Here is an 18349-nt window from a genome sequence, read left to right on the forward strand (position 1 = left end):
TATATTAAAAGTACCTGAGGAATAATACATGCATTATGAACTTGGTCTAGTTTAAAAAAAAACTCTTTTCTGTTGCTCTGTGCCTAAAATAAAAACATTTAATCAAGACATCCAAGATGGTTCAATTTGACTTGTATTGGAGTTTAGGCAGTTCAATTACACTTCTTTAAAATTGTATTCTAATAATGAAATTAAAAAAAAAAGTTTTTTTTTCTTCTCCAGCTTTTTATCAGGCTACATGACACAGCACAAAGTCCTAATTCATAAGTTTGGGAAGGACTCTTCATTCATTTGGGGGAAAATGGTTTGATACAAGTTTTGCATGCTGGTCCAATACATTATCTGGCTTTTTGGAACTGTTGCTTAGTGCATATTGATGTTAAAATAGATAAATGTGTAGGTGTATAATATTATTAAGCTCAATATGATATCAAAAACTATTTATGTAGGAAAAGAAAGAACTGAATAATCACTGGGAAAGTTATGCTATTTTTTTAAACAAGTATCTTGATAAACCAAGTTTAACATCCGTAAAAAAAAAAACTTATATAATTGTCTCCCCTTTCACTGAAAGTGGGGATACTAAATTTAGGTCTGTGCATCTGTCCATGTGTCTTTCTGTCTGTCTGTAACACTTTCAAGAAGCCTTTGCATTGAAATTTGACACAGCAACTCTCTGTGGCTCGAGGGAGGCCCTTATTGATTTTGTGATCAAAGGGTCAAGGTAATTATGCAATAAATTCTGTATGTTGGTAAATTGATTTGTTTTTGAAAAAAAAAACACTGTCATAACTTTTATGAGACAGTATTAATAATTTTTCATTCAAATAAAAAGCAACAATCTTGACATAAATCCATAAAATCTAAACTGAAACTGGTTATCTTTGTTTTTAATGATTAATGCATGATTAAACCACGCACGAACAACCTAATTGTATAATTATAACATTGTAAGCACTCGGCTTAACTAACAGAGTTGATTTTGGGAAATGTTGGATTGAAATTTTATCCTTTTCCTTATTCCTTTTTATATCACCCTCTATGATCTCATAGGCATTCCTATTTATCATCTTATACATGTATTCCCTTCTTTGTTACTGTCATATTGTTATTTGTGGGTGTCTAACTATCATTACAGTAATCATGGTAATGCATAAAATTGCACATTATCTTATTAGCGACTGATATCTATTGCTATACTATTCACGGGCGACGGGTGCTTGAAGACAGAAATATCCCCTTCCCCATCCGATATAGACCTCTGGGTCTGTTCGACGTATGTTTTTCTCATTTATTAAACATATTGTACATGTATAAACCGTAGATGACAAATATGTAATTTTATCATCAATTTGGAAATTGGCTCTAGCAAACATATAACAAGAGGCCCAAAAAGTTCGAAAATGGTTATGTACTATGTACAAGTATATAAGCAAATGATAATGACTTTCGACAAAAGAGAACCATTTATTTGTTACTCTGTATTTTTTCAACTTCCAGAGAATCGAACCCAGGACACCTGTCAGTCTAATGACATGTGCACCAATACACTACATTGTATACCCAAAGCACTACAAATGATAGCTAAAGATTATTGTGCACTTGCTTTAAAACAAATTTTTCCAAATTTTCAGCATATATGTCACATATTATGTGTATTAAGGAATTTTTTTGTCAATGTATCAATGTCCTTTCCTACTTAAATGAAATATTCTGGGTTTTTTTTTTTATCAATAATTATTTTATGTTTCAGTGCAAGGATATACCAAATAACAGAGCATTAATGTTTGTGCAGTAACTGTTTTATGTATGATATATACATTGTAAAAAAAATAAAGTTTTCCATAATTTTTTTTTTCAAAATCCTGAGTCAATCCCCAGGGGACGATATTTTAATTCAAACAATCGAGAAGAGAAAAACGACATATAAAAATCGGAATATTGAAGCAAAGGAGTTAGGTACCTGAATACTTTCAGAGCCGTACGTGGTTCGAAAATGGTTATGTACTAAGCCTATGTACAAACATGTAAGCGAACGATAATGACTTTCGACAAGAGAACCATTTATTTGTTACTCTGTAACTCTTCAACTTACAGAGACAAAAAACGACCCGATTGTCGAAGTCTTTTAGTTATCTTGTACTCGAGACAATGAATCTTCCATGCCATCTTTGTTGTACTTTCGGTTTGACGAATCAACTCTCCTTCGATCATGCATCCCGGAAAATAACTGAACATCGTATATTTATGTCTTTTATTTGGAAATTAATGTACCTTTTTTTTACGGTAAGTGAAATCGACGTCAGGCATTTTTGATAGAATAAGCGTCGGGCGCGTTTGACGTAATAACGTCACAAACGAGAATAACGTCACATAACGTTATTTTACGTGGTATGGATCTTTACCTTAAAAGCTTAAATTTTAGTAACAGACATGATAACGAGTAACTTCAAGGAATTTTTAAGAAATTAATGAAAAGGAGTGTCTAAAGCCCGTGTCACACTGTCACTATTTATAGCTACGATACACTACGAATTCAAAAATCGCAGCAAATCGGGATTTATCGCAGAAGTACTCGCAGGATATCTTCCTGAATCGTGTTGGATCGCAGCAAATCGCCATACTTGGCGATTGTTTTGAGCATGTTCAAAACAATCGTGGACAAAGCACGATTTTTAATTATTCGTAGACAATCGCACAGCATCCGCACTGCACTCGTACTCATAATCGTAGTAAATCTTCGAAATTCGTGCGACATTCGCGGAACTTCGTAGTACTCGCGACACTACGAGAGTCCTACGAGTTATTTCGAGTGTCCTTCGAGTTTGTGCGAGTGTTTTTCGAGTTACTGCGAGTGCCCTACGAGATACTGCGAGTGTTCTTCGAATTGATAAGAACATAGCACGACTTTCCCGCGAATATGATACGAAAAAGGACGATTGAAGGCAAGTGCTGTACGAAAACTGTGCGATTGAACTACTATTTGATACGATGTAGGCAGACGGTGTCTGATGTTAACACTGTCGAAATCAAAATACTGCCTAAAATAAAAGGAAAGAAGCTTAGAAAAGTGAAATAAACTGAAAATACATGGGTAACTGAATCTATAAACAGCGTGTACAATAAACACACGAAGAAATCCAACATAATCAAAAGTTCCACACTGTAGTTTTTACCATGATCATAAAACATAACTATGATGTTAAATGATTTCAGACAAATCTCCCTTTACTATATATGTGCATTCTATTACATGTATAATCGTAAGAAATCGCCATTAGTCGTGGGAATATCGTGTATGTAACGTGGCATATCGTAGTCCTTCGTACGAGTATCGTATGTAACCGCGTTTAATCCTTCATAATCGTAGAAATATCATAACCAGTTCGTAACGCTGTCGCCTTAGTTCGTACTTAAATCGTACAAACCTCGTACTTTTTCGCACAGACATCGCAGACACACCATTCTAGCAGCAAAATATTCTACACGCTGTAGAAAAATCGCAAGACAAACCTGGCGATGAACGGCGATTTTCAACTTTTATTAATCCGTGGGTAATCGTAGCATTAATCGTGACAGTGTGACACGGCCTTAAACTAGAACCTTATAAAAAAAATATTGATATTAAATTGAATTTCAATGACCAAAAACTTTGGACAAAAAAAAAGAGCTGCGAAAAAGTGCATCGCCATGGGGTTGTTCAAAAAACATTATCCGACACAATTTTTCAATTACGTATAAAGATATGACTCGTATGAATATTATCAATAACAACTTAATTCCGACAAAATTAAAAAAAAAATTCGTGTTTACCATTTTAAAAATGAATATGTGTCAGTGGAGAAAATCTAGACGACCGTCGTGTTATATTTATCCAATTTTACCTTAGGAATATTAATTTATTTTATACTCTCTAAAGCGATATGCTAAAAAAAAATACTTTCTATTCTCCTTTATCTGATCCATTTGCCTATATACAATAATGTATATGAACAGCTCGCCTGCCGAGAAAATCATTTTACGCCCCCCATCCCCTTTTAAAAAAATGATTTAGTTTCGTGTACATGTTTTACATTTACAGCATTTGAGTAGGAAACATTTAAACAAAATCTTCATATTATTTTAGAGATTCCTGTAATATTAAACACGATTTAATCATAAATTATATCACACAAGAATTAGTTTTAAAAGTATATACATGTATATACGTAAGAAATTCATTGTAGAATACCTTGCTAAAAAATTGCTGAACCAGCCTAATTAATTTTTGAGACGAAATAGTCTTAAAAAGTTGCATTTTTGTAATTAAGCGGATTTTTGTCATCAAATTTTCATTGACAATTGTCTTTTTTAAAGCTGATAAAATATTCTAAACTTTCCGTAGTTGACAATCTACTATTTGGAGTCTTTTATTTTCAATACTCTGTACTTTCGGCATACAATTTATCAAATCATTTGATTGTTACTACTGTAAAACAATGTCACATGTCCCCAAAATCTAGAACTTTCTCCACTCTCTGTAAAAAAAAAGCGGTAGTAAGTTAGATAACTCGCGATATTAAGTATGGAAACCCTCTAAAAAATCAAAATTTTAACGCTATGATGAAAAATGAGAGTGTTTTTACAATGGTTGTAAACACGAACATGTTTTTCTATAATTTTTTTTGAAGTTTTGAAATTTATTTTAAGAGCTGAAATCGATCCTGAAATAGAAACTACATACCTTTAAAGAAGTTATCCTTTTTCTGAATGACACCCAAGCGTGAAGAGGGTTTTTGTCCTTGCAGAAATCGTTGAATTAAAATCAATAAATAAGGATATGACAGTTCTCTAAGAATATTGAAAACTTTTATTACGCAGTTATGATAAGGCTGTCCGAAGGCTTAAAATGCCTTGAAAATATACATTATATTTTGAGCTAGATTTAAATTTCTAGAGTCAACTTGAGATAATAGTTTAATCAGGTTCTATTCTAAAGCATTTTTGTGATGTCACATGACTGTGTTGATCACGTGACGGAGATTAATGATATTCCTAATTGTTGCACAAAAAAGTGCAAAACAAAAATATTCCGCAAAGTTTTTTTTACATAGATCAATTCATCGTGATCTCTGGTACATAGAAAGTGCTGGGGGCAGGTTTAATTTTTACTTGTTAAGAAAATATTTTACGAGAAATTCAACTTACCAACATAAGAAGGGGTATTTTCCACTCTTTATCGCGATTTATACAAAAATGGATAAACTACACACAATCCCCCAGCAATATTCAGTTAGAAGACATACTTCTCTTGTAGATTCACACTGAATATCTTCAATTTGTTCTTGTTAATCACTTGTGCCAGTCCAATATAATCACGATTCAAAAATTCTAACTCTGTCTACGAATTTTTAAGGGGAGCGTTTCACACATAATTTTTTGCTATTGTTTGAATATGTGCATATCGGACAAGCAAAAGGAATACGGATATTTAGATTTCAAATGTTCAACATCATAACAGCACACTGAAGCTTAAAAAAACAATTCTACACTTTAATTTAACAACAAGTCCCCAATATAAATCTACATGCCATGTAACACTTTCCCCGTCATGCTCAAGTATGCAGTGACTTGACGTCATATTATATAATGACGTCATATCTAGGTAATTCAGAGAAGTTAGTACAGTTTGAACAGTTTGATATTTTACGGGCAGTCTTATCCTTGCTGCGGATACAATTAAATTTTTTGACATCAATTATTTTCTTTAAGATATAAATATGCAATTTTATTTATGCTTTGAATTTCTTTGTTTCCTAAGAATATTATTAGAAACTTATATTTATTTTTCTTGCTATTTTTTTTTTATATCTTTACTTCTGAACACACAGAGTAGGATGTAAAATGCGGGTGTGTAAATCGAACTGCACTCAGAATGGAAGAATCTGTGTTTTTTAGTCCTATAAATGCAATTGAAGCCTGTAGGTTCATAGTGTGAGAAAAAGTAGAAAGAATGCAATCATATGGAAAAAAGAAACAAGGTATTTATTGACAAATAAGTTGATGAAAGAAGAATATCAACGTTCTCCTCTAAAGTCATTATTTCTTAAGTTCTATGGTTGATACAATTATCTTGTCAGCAAATAAAAATTATCATTTAATAGAATGCTGACTGACGTTTTTCATACTGATTGTATTATTTATACACTGAATTGACGACGGATTTTTCCGTTGTTTCCTGATCATGACAAGGAGCACACGGCATGCGTGACGGCTCGGTAGGGGATGCTCACTCCTCCATGGCATCTGATCCCACCTCTGGTGTTTCAGGGGTCCGTGTTTGCTCTGCTCTATTTTGTATTGTTTAATAGAATTTGATGAATTTGATATTGAATACTGCTCGTTATCTCCATATAATTTATCTATTATTTTTACTATTATATCCTTTTTTTGTTTGAGCTAAAAGACAAATGTTGACTTCATAATATTATGGAGAGGTTCTCGATAATTACATTTGCAAACAAAACTGCAAGCGGTTTCTTAAACGAGGCAGAATAAGTTGAGAAAGGTAGGACTGGAACAGAGTCCTTTAAAATTCACTGTCTCTAAAAAAATGTTTTGTTTGCATTTGAGAAATTTTGGGTTATATTGTATATATTTCATATCATTACAACTGAAATTTTCTCTTGTACATTTTTTTAAAGTGTTGGAAACCTAAACTTTCATGGTGGAAGTAGTAAAAATGAAGAGTATGTTTGTTAAAACTAAATTAATATAAAGCGCACTTTGTGAAAGACAATATTATAGAATACATTTTGTAGGATATCATTTTTTTTTTTAAATTTTTAATCATTAGAATTTTACCAAACGTGTCAAAAAAATGCTTTTATCAGAAAATAGGGAAGAAAGTAATTATAATCTTTTTTTTTATAAGATTGGTAAAGTGTAAACTTTGAATTAAAATTTAGCAGGTTATTTGGATGAGATATATTATCTATTTTTGAGAAAACAGTTTGATATGGAAAAGAGAAGCAATTCTTTTAGATAAGGAGTATAATAATCCCTTTTTGTCTAATATCTTTGATATCCTGAAGGTTTCTTCAAACCAAATTGCAAAGGAATAGTTTCATTCTGTTCATTTTTAATGTAAATTTCGTCAGCGCATATTATAAAATATTTAATCATTTTTTTCTAGTATGGCACTTTGATAATATGTTTATGTAGTTTTGTTATTGCATTGACACCCTTATTTCATTCGGTCATTTAAATAAGAACGGCAAATTCAATAACTCCAGGAATTAAACACAATCGATACTTTAGAAAAAATTATACCATAACAAGCCAATCGTTTTGCAGGAATGGTTAATAATTTGATATTTAAACTCGTCAGTTGACGGATTAATTCTAAGCTCTTACAGAAACGCTCTAATTACACACCAGAAACTACAATATGAGCGGTCTTCGTATTGTTTGTTTAATGGCCTCTCTATTTACTGTTTCTCGTGCTACCATCTCCTCCTGGAGATATACTGCAAAACTGGAACTCGATAACAAGATGTCCAATGACGAACTTGTAGGACAACACGAAGTCCATTCTTTAATCGAGTGTGCTGCCACCTGTCAGAGAGATTGCGAATTCTTCGGGTACAACTCTACGCTGAAGAAGTGCCGGACCCATAAGAAGGCCTTCACTTCCGGAATGTCGGACGAAACCGGATGGCGGTATTACTTTCCGGAATGTATGTATTAGTTATTATTTTATTTTTTCTTCAATCTTACACTTGTAGCCGATTTATCTTACCTTATTTTGATTGTTTATTCTTATGAGTCGTTTCAAGCGTTGAACTGTGAAGATAACTATTCTATTTATTGTTTAGATCATAATCTTATATAATTCTAAGTTTTTAATTAAGATTAGTATAAGATTATTGAATTCTTATAATTATTATATAGAAAGAATTCTATAATTCTTAGTTTTGAATTTTGAGTTCCTCCTCCATATGGTCCAAATCTATATCCTAAAAAAATCTCAGATTTGAATTAAGATTTTCCTTTATATTATGTAAGTCCTAATCCTACATAATCCTCAGTTTCGTTCTTAAGTTTTCCCTTAATATTATGTAAGTCCTAATCCTTTATAATTCTCACTTCAATTCTTTAGTCTTCCTTTTATATTATGTAAGTCCCAATCCTTTATAATTCTCATTTTTGTTCTTTAGTTTTCCCTAAATATTATGTTTGTCCTAATCCTATTAATGCTCACTTTTGTTCTTTAGTTTTCCCTTAATATTATGTAAGTCCTAATCCTATATAATTCTCACTTTTGTTCTTTAGTTTTCCCTTTATATTATGTAAGTCCTAATCCTATATAATTCTCACTTTTGTTCTTTAGTTTTCCCTTAATATTATGTAATTCTTACTCCTATGTAATTCTCAATTTTGTTCTTTAGTTTTCCCTTAATATTAAGTAAGTCCTAACCCTATGTAATTCTCACTTTTGTTCTTTAGTTCTCCCTTCAGATTGTAAGGAACATCGTGACAATAATTATGATAAATCGGACGTGTACGAGATTTACCCATACGGGACAAAGTCCATTCCGGTCAAGGTTCACTGTAACATGGATATAATGGGCGGCGGGTGGACGGTGAGTTTTAATAAATTCTAAGTTTTAAATTCTGGTTATATGATGCATTGGGTTGATTTTGTGATATTTACATTGTGTCTTGTCCAGGAAATTGATATAGTTTTCCATCTTCGTTTTCCCTTTTTTATTAATTGATATTCTGCTATCACCTGCATCTGGTGTAAGCATCTCCCAAATTTCTACAATCAGCAAGAGTAAGATCATAATTAATTTTTAATCTAAGACAGAATACTTAGGAATGTTTTGACTAAAAGGGATTTTAAAACCTCATTTTTAGTCAGCATTTCAAAAAATGGTCAATCAACGGGTCGAATGTTTGCTGTCTCTTTCATTTCAATTGTTAGATCGCTGTATACTAAATTAGACTAGAGAATGATCCGTCTATCTGTATCATGTCAATTGTTAGATCGTTGTATACTAAATTAGACTAGAGAATGATCCGTCTTTCTAATTTGACAGAGGCTTACGTCCCTGTGTGTTAATTGTGTGTCCCACCGCTGGAACTTTCGGTGTGTGTATGTGTGTTAGAGGGTGTGTGTTGTGTATGTGGGTTTGATCTATGTCCTGTTCACATATTTGGATTGGTTGTTACTTTTTTAAAAGTCGATCACCGCTCTTTATCTTTTCTTTTTTTCCACAATGATAACATGTCTATAAATTCTACAAGAGACCCTCACATTAGTAATCTAATTAATTTAAACAGCAAGTCAACTATCCTAATGAATGTACATACATCTTTCCGAGGCAATCCAAACTATGCTAATAAATATGCATATATTTTTCCAAGGTCATCCAAAAACGATTCGATGGGTCCGTGAGCTTTGACAGAAACTGGACAGACTACAAAAATGGTTTTGGTGAACCGGAACAGGAAGTTTGGATTGGTAAATATGAACCAATACCGGGTCTTTAATTGGTTTAAAAGTATAACCAAGATATAAACATTTGAATTTTGAAAGCAGTTAAAAAATAAATTGATGTACGAATAATATAAACAGTACTCTACTTTCTTTAGTCTTGTTTTTAGTAGTTCAATGGTAAATAAAAAATGCATTTACCAGTTATTATCAAAATAAAGGAAAGATAAGACATACAAGAATGGAAATTCAAAGGACTTTTCGTATTTCAAAGTCCTTTAGTTTTTGAAAGTCCTTATGTTTTTAAGTTTTGTGTGAGTTATGGGTGTGTGAATCACACAGAATTGTCACGTAGGCTTATTTCATTAAGCAAGCTTGCGCGTATTGAAAATTATATACCCACGTACAAGTCTGTGTCCTTCGCACACCCATAATTCACACAATTTATATTGACGGTCAACAGTGACAGCGTGTTTTATACTTACAATATTAGTTTGTCCGTATGTTTTGTTCTACATGGGGACTCGATCAAGAACGACTTCACAAAGAAAAGTTCTATGATAAAGATCTGGGATTTTTATTCTTAATATTTTTTTTTCTTTTTTCATTTAAAGTTTCTTTAGTTGTTATCACACCATCTAAATCAAACTAAACTGCACCGTTATGTCATCAAACGTCACTTGTTTCGTGTGCTGTATTTACCATTTTCCCATTTCGAATGCTCAGGAAACTGCCAAAAAAATAAATAATAACCAAATGCCCTGAAAATTTTGAAAAGACGACAGAATGAATTGTGGAACCGATTAAGGATAATTTTTAGCCCCAATCTCATGTGTTTAAATCTTTTATTCTTATCAATACTCATGTATTTTCTAATATAACCTTTGTTATTTGACCGTGAACAGTAGGACCTGTACACATTCAAGCAAAATAAAATCTTGATTTCTGTCAATAATTTTATCAAAATATTTTGACGCACTTCAATATGATAAATAAACATTTACTGAAAATTTCATCTTAGTGTGTCCATTATTTTCAAAAAGAAACACCTTGTCTACGATTTTCCCGGACAACCCTTGTATATCTAAATAAAGCATGATATAGGAGCAGATTATAAATAGCTGCATCTACGTAGTTGAATAACATGCATTTATTACTATACAATAGGAATAGTCTGATATAGTCTGATACAGTTTTAAACAATGCATATTACAAAAATCTTTAGATTGTTATATTATTTTCCCTTGGGCTTTTTTTACGAAACAATATTATTGTAATACACATAGCACTGGCGGATTTTAGGGGGAGCGTGGGGGGCGCACGCCTCCCCCCCTAAAATTTTCAAAGTATGATGTGACTTATATCTATAATGCCACATTTTGGTACAAAACTAACCAAACCACTGTTTTTCTGTCTGGATTTACTCTTAAAATACACAAAAATCCAGGAACTTCCGGGGGCCGCGCCCTCTGAGCCCCCACCATTCAAAGTATGATATGACTACTATATGTAGTATTAGACACGCCGTACCATGGTACATCGCTAAGCAATATAACACTTATAGTAAGTAATAAGTAATTGAATCGTTTATTATAGTGGCATATGCTACAATACAATTTTGAGAATTTGAAACATTCAAAACAATTATTATTCAAAAATTTCCAGACCTATATGCCACTTAAAACAAAAATAATTGAAAAATATGCACTAATATTTTGCCTGGTTTTACTCTAAAATACACGAAAACCCAGTTTTAAACAAAGCATTTTAATAAAATCAAAATTATTCACGCCTACCCTAACCACAAATTCTGTATCCGCCCCTGCATAGTTATTGATTTTAAATATATCTTAAAACAGGAAAGTAATTTTATTACTCAATAAGGTATGATTATATTAAATAGAATCAATGGATTTTTTAATACAGGAAATGACTTGATACATCAATTAACAAAAGAAATCACCTCATCCCTGTATGTGACCATAACTTTACAGAATGGTACAACGCTGTATGAAATGTACGACGGATTCTCTGTCTCCGACGAAGCAGAAAAATATCAAATCTTTCTTGCAGGACCTGCCACGGGAACTTTAGGTTTGTGTATCCAAGTTCTTAAAATAGGGTTCAAATTACGTATCTTATCATAAAAAAATATTTTTGATTGAAAGATTATTAAGCTGTTGAAAAAGATACCTTTTTGATTCCACGCACACTAAGTATGTTTAAAATTTCAAAATATCATCTGCATGTTCAATTCTCTAATTCCGCAAACATTGAATTTTTTATAGTCAGATAGCTAAGATATTAAAAAAATTATGTTAAATTATATTTAAGAAACAAAGCAAGCAATCACATTTTCTCAAACATTGTTATTCAGCTGAGGTTCCTTGATAATTTTTAATTATTCAGATTTTAACTTCTACGGGACAGGAAGTTTACACAGCATAATTGATCTAATATGCCTTGACATTTCCAGGAAACTTTCATGTTGAAATAAAATTATTTTATCGGAAACATATTCAAATTTTAAAAAGCCAAATTCAAAACATCTCAATGTGTTTCACATTTACAATAACTTTTGTCTATTTAACGAAAATTAGTCAATCTTCTCAATAATTCACAGTTTACTACTACGGAATCAAAGAAATTTACATGATTGTAATCAGTCATTGATCTATCAAAAATATCAAATGATACTTATTTGATCGGATACATATTTAAATTAAAAAAAAAATAAAAAGCCATATTTAAAACACCTCAACGTTTTTCACATTTACAATACATATGCTTCATCTAATGAAAATCTAATATTTTAAAACATTTACAGGTACACCATATCTTATATCGTTAAAATTTTGATTGATTTACTTCGTAAAGTATTTTATACATTTTAAAAAGCAAGGTTTCTGACATATATGAATATTTCATTTATTCATGTTTTCTGATATTTTCAGTGACCTTTGAAAATCCCCCCATTCTTTAAAGGATAAACGTCTGTTGTTTATTGTTACACTAAAAAGGATTCCAAAATGTGAATTCCACAGTGTTTTGTTAAAGATTATCTTGTATTTTTTATCTCTCTTTACAGTAAACAAAACATCAAACTGTGTAGTTTTGATGAGCGTACTCTACCAGTATTAAGATTAATGAGATGTAAATTAATAACTATTATCTCTGTTATATATATAGTGAAAATTCTGCATTTTTTATACCTGCTCCTATATAAAAAAACTAACTAAGTATATAGTAATGATGAACAAAAAAAAATATTATGAATTTTCCAGAACCTAAAGCCGTCTATCTTAGAAGTATTTTCAGTGAAATTATTATTGACAATTACCGGTAGATTAAAAATATATAAATCAATTAACTTTGTGAATTTTTGTTTGATTTTACAGGGGACCATAGACGGGGGGGGGGTGACTTATATCTAAAAATGAATGAATTGTTTGAAATCTGCTCCGTTGTAATTCAACAATTTTATAGCGATATCAAATACCAATGTAAAATAATCAAAATGGATGTGTTAACAATTAGTTGACATGTGCTTAAAATATAAATTTGGGACACAAATAAATGCCTTTTATTGATAAAATATCCTCAAAAATCGAGTTTTTAAATCTGGCTTAAAACCATGAATCAAATTCAGTCACTGGAAAGTTGTTTACCATGCATCGGACAGACTTGGTATTTGGAAGTTTACACGAAAAAATATCATACCTTTATCACAATGCTTTAAAGTCATTAATATGGATTTATATTCAAATTTTAAAAAAGCCAAATTCAAAACACCTCAATGTCTTTCACATTTACTATAATTTAATTGACGAAAATATCGTTGCACATTAATGTCACATTTTACGATTAAAAATGCCTCACTTTGCCTAAGATATCAAATGAAATGCTTTATCGGATAATGTTTAAATAATAAAAAGCCATATTTCACCTAAACGCTTTTTTCACATTCATAATACTATGCTTTATCTAATGAAAATCGTCAAATTTAAAACATTTACAGGTACAAATATCTTATCTCGTTATAATTTTGAATGAAAATATACTGTATTTTATATATTTTTATTTCTGCATATAAATATTTCATTTATTCATGTTTTCTGATATTTTAGTGACCTTTACCATGCTTTAGAAAGTAATACGTCTGTTGTTTATTGTTAATTTGAAAGGATGCTATGTGAATTGCACAATGTATTTTTTATCTCTCTTTACAGTAAACAACACGTTAAAGCTCAAAAAATAATTAATGAGACATTGTTGGTGAAATTTCTTATATTGAATTTATGTAAAATTACCAATCTTTGAACTTTATTTAACAATACTCTGCACTCAGGGCCATTGAGCAGTCGAATTTTCGTGCCAGCGCCTACCGTGATAACCTACGTTTTTAAGGTCAAATCCGCAAAGACCCGTAAATTTCTAGTTATTGCCGAGGGCTTGGCGAAGGAGCAGTTGCTACCTATATATTACGTAACTTTCAAGCGCCAGGAACGAGAATCGAACCTGGGCCTTCCGATTACGAAGCGAACGCTCTACATAGGCTATAATAACAATGAGATGTAAATTAAAAAATTTATATATCTCTAATTCTTCAGGTGCCAGTATGATAGACAAATACATACACAAAATAATTATTAGTTGAGAGAGAGTTTAGAATTACCTAAGTATTATTAATGACAAATATGTTAAAAATTAATAAATCAATTAATTCTGTGATTCCTTTTGTTTGATTTTACAGAGGACAGTATGTTTTTTTTTACCACGATCTGTCTGGGATGTACTTCTCCACCCAGACAGAGATCACGACGAGTATAGTGGATATAAATTTACTGATCTATTTTAAACAAGTGTCCATGTATTTTCTTTTTTAATTCTACAGGAGACAGTAAGATAGACACAGGTTTTCATTACTACAATCAGTCAGGGATGTACTTCTCCACGCCAGACAGGGATAACAACAGATATAGTAGTCACTGCGCTGCTGTGTATAGAGGAGGCTGGTGGTACAACAGATGTCACTCCTCCTTCCTTAACGCTCCATCGTTCCCAGGAGACTTGTCCAACCCACGGTATCCCACAGTGACGAGTGGGACGTCAGTGAAGGGGACCACCATGATGATCAGACGGAACTAGGTAAACATCATTAAATCTTAATAACCATTTTTCTTCTATTTGTATTACTCTGATATTTTCAGTTATAAAAGTTGTTTTTTAAATAGAAAAAAAATATGCTATCATACATTTTTCTGTGAAGTATTTTTTTTAACAGACGAAAGATTATCCATGGATTATGGAAACCCTCAAGAGATGATTTTAAATTAATTTTTATCGCTGAGTTCTTTTTTTTTTAATATCTAACATAAAGTAACAAACATTAAAAGAAGGGGGGTTAAGCTGCTCTGTAAAGCGATACTAAATGTATTCAGTAAAAGATGTATTTTATATGTGTTGTAATTAATTTGAAAATAGAAAAAATTCGTTCTTTTTTCCAAACACTGATAAATGGAGATAACTGGACGGAGAATTAGGATGACAATACTTTATTGTGAAACCTATTACAGTGGAACCTGTTTAATCCGACACATGCAATACTCTTTTCTGGGATTTCAGCCATTTAATTTCGTTTGTCATTTATACTTATCTCAATGATTTTTACACGCAGCAATACTTACTTTGTTTTTCCGACAAATATATTTTATATCTGTTCCCCGTGAATGTTGGATAAAACAAGTTTCAATGTAATAAAGGTGTTAAAATTTTTTTTAAAAAAATCAAAGTATATTTGATGGTCATGTTTTGTGGTACAATACATCTAAGATTATACTTCTCTAAAAACATATCCCCATCTTTTTCCATCTATGTAGTATTTTTAATCAATGAGCATTTAATTATTCATTAATCTACTTGAAACCGCTAAAATTGAAATTATTATTTTTAATATCATGGAGAAAATAAGCTAAAATGTTGAAGTGAGGTGTACTGAATATTTCTTTCCACAAATCTAATTATACCATAAATATATTTAGATAGCTTGAATTTTAGGTGTGGCAAGAAACGCAAAGATACTAGATTCTCAATGATACTAGATTATGAGCTTAAAGTAAAAAAAAAAATCCCATTTTCTGAAGACCAATATCTTTTATTGCTACAGATAATGATTAAAAATGCATCTTTCTGCTCTTGAATGCACAATATACGTTATAGTAGGCGTATACCGATACTGTAATTTTTTATTTTCTTTTTTTTTTTAATTTCAAAACACAATAACACAGATCGGGGATTAAAAGGTTACATGTGTAATATGCGTTTTATTTTGACGTCACAAACGTTAAAAGCAAAATTTGAAAATATTGTGACTTATTATTATTTAGGTTAGAGATAATTCAAGTAAGTTAGAAAAAATCAAATTTGCAAAACAAGACAAGGAGTTAGAAAAAAATTTGCACTGATTCATTATTTTTTGAAAGATGTAATCTTATATTTCCAATTGCCTTTGCTAAAAAAACTTAGTGAGCTAACATTAATCAATATGTTTACAAATACTTTTGCAATTATGAGACTACATCTTTTAAAAAATGATTCAATATGTGTGAGAAGTCAATCTCTATTATGCAATGTGTAAAAAATGGTTTATATACTAGTATATCCAAAAATTTGATAGACTACAACTTGAAATTTGTTATTAAATAATTAAGAAAAGTGTTGGGAGCTAATGATAAAAATTCAAGATAAGTTTGTGAAACAAAGAGGCTTATGATTAATATTGTCGTTTGCAGGTCAAAGACCAAGGTCAATATAAACTAGTTTTGGTACCAAAAGAAAGGTTCCTCACAGTGAGTCTACCTTTAAGAAATAAAAACCATAAAAGCAGTAAACAGTTCAGTAATTATGACCATAGTTAGAGATTTTCAAAAGTAGGTCAAACTGGACTAGGTCAAGAAGTCAATATATAATACCCAAAAGATTTTCACAAAAAATACATAGGTGAAATATAAAAGCCACAGAGTCAACCATTCAAAAGTTATCACCAAAGTTTTTTTTCAAAAGAAGGTCAAATGTCCAAATAAAAGGATGAAAAATATACAAAGAAAATATTGGTATTCAAGAGACGATCTTACCACAAGAAATAAACCGGTAAAATAGTAATTCCCTAGCACTAAATACGTCAAAAGCTAACGTTTTTGAAAAGTATGTCAAATCCATAAGATGAAGGTTAAAGGTCAATCCTGTTTGTACTCAAGAGAAGGTTTCATCAAAATATAAGCGTGAGGAGTATGATATCACTTGATTTAACCGTGTAGTAGCTATGGCTAAGAATAAAATTTTGAAAATATCTTTGAAAGCGAGTCAGACATAAAGGTCAAAGTCAAAAATACTTTTACCCTAGGAAAGGTTTTTACACGTTGAATACACCAGCGCAATATTAAAGCTATGGTTCATATGACCTGCAAGGCTCAAATTCAAAATTCAAAATTGCCCGTCAAAATAAAGAAATAACCTATGAAATATGAAATTCATAGCTCAAACCAATTAAAGGCTTTCGTCAGGGCTAATTGATTTCCCCACTTACAAATAAATCAGGAAAAAAAAATAACAAACAAACAGACAACTGGACCGGCCGTCCTAGGAAAATATATTTGCCCCTTATTTTTTGGATTACGGATAGAAATTTTAAAAACAACACTCTGTGATAAAATGTTTGTTTGTATGGTGAGAGGAGATCCCAGTCAGTTTCCTTGGGAAAATAACGAAACAATATAGGGTGAATTCACCATGCATCGGATACCCCTGTACTTCAACAAGTTCTAGCGATATCGCTACCGACGGAAAATTATCAAAATGGAGTTTAACATTTAGTTTGTGATTAAATTATCAATTTGGGACACAATTATATGCCCGTTATTGAGATAATATCCTCAAAAATCGACTTTTTAGGAATAACTCAAAATTCACCATGGATCGGACATTGTTTACCATGCATCGGACAGACGGTATTTTGACCGGAAAAGTATCATACCTTAATCAAAGTGCTTTAAAATACTTGATATGGATATTTTTTTTTTATCTTTTATCTAAGAAATAACCCTCAACTTAAATCTCATCGACGATATCGTTGCACAATTGTAGAACGATTCAAGAGAACTCACTCAGACCTTAGAAATGCTTTAAAATGCTTATAATGCGGTAATTCGCGCCTTTTTTCATGGTTTATCATACTCTGGTTTGTAGAAAGAAATTGAGTCAAATTCCAGACGTCATATATTGATAACTTGTATTTTGACTGAAAATATAGAGTTTTTATTTACTTTTCCGCAAGAAACAGTTATCAGCTGGGTTCTGTATGAAAATGGTAGTGTTTACTTTTGTATCGGAAAGTGTCCGATGCATTGTTAGTTTGTGTCCGATGTACGCAGAAATGAACATACTAGTGAAAACCAGCTCTCAATAGAAGTGTGGTAGACCAAATTTACTTTTATAATTTATCTTATGTATTTATTCGTTTTGGAATCATTCTATTTTTCGTTTCATCTAAAGTAATCTTAAATATTTTTTATCTTCAATTTCATTGGCTCATTTGATATTATCCAATACCTTGAGTATAAGTAACCGTTCAAACTAAGCAAAATTGGGCAGTATTACATTTTTAAAGAAGAAATTATATCCAGCCGATATCAGATGCATCTTGTGGTATGTAACTTTCATATTTGATTATTTGTTACTTTACTATTAAAGATTTGGGTATAACATATTATTTTAATTGCGAAGTTTATACTTTATCGTATTTTTGCAGTTAAAGTTGTCTGAGTAAATTCCTATATTTTGTCTGTAGGTTCAAAATTCATTTTGCTACAG

At 31.3% G+C, this 18349-nt stretch overlaps 1 protein-coding gene across 1 annotated transcript; it reads left to right on the forward strand.

Annotated features, from left to right (window-relative positions):
• Positions 1–10977: 10977 nt before the first annotated feature.
• Positions 10978–14629, forward strand: LOC134231682 (ficolin-2-like). Its single transcript, XM_062713659.1, has 3 exons — positions 10978–11044; positions 11408–11575; positions 14376–14629. The coding sequence occupies exons 1-3, from the start codon at positions 10978–10980 to the stop codon at positions 14627–14629; spliced, it is 489 nt and encodes a 162-aa protein (XP_062569643.1).
• Positions 14630–18349: the final 3720 nt, after the last annotated feature.

This window comes from Saccostrea cucullata, unplaced genomic scaffold (genome assembly GCF_032062105.1).
Source record: "Saccostrea cucullata isolate Sc308-1 unplaced genomic scaffold, CSIRO_AGI_Scuc_v1 ctg4656, whole genome shotgun sequence".
In the NCBI taxonomy this organism is placed as follows: domain Eukaryota; kingdom Metazoa; phylum Mollusca; class Bivalvia; order Ostreida; family Ostreidae; genus Saccostrea; species Saccostrea cuccullata.

What these genes read in the sequence shown, in the direction of transcription:
- LOC134231682 (XM_062713659.1), top strand. Translation starts at nt 10,978, where the DNA reads ATGACTACTATATGTAGTATTAGACACGCCGTACCATGGTACATCGCT. An exon ending in TAAGCAATATAACACTTATA is followed by an intron (nt 11,045 to 11,407) that starts GTAAGTAATAAG and finishes TTTTTAATACAG; the next exon opens with GAAATGACTTGATACATCAA. An exon ending in ACCTGCCACGGGAACTTTAG is followed by an intron (nt 11,576 to 14,375) that starts GTTTGTGTATCC and finishes TTAATTCTACAG; the next exon opens with GAGACAGTAAGATAGACACA.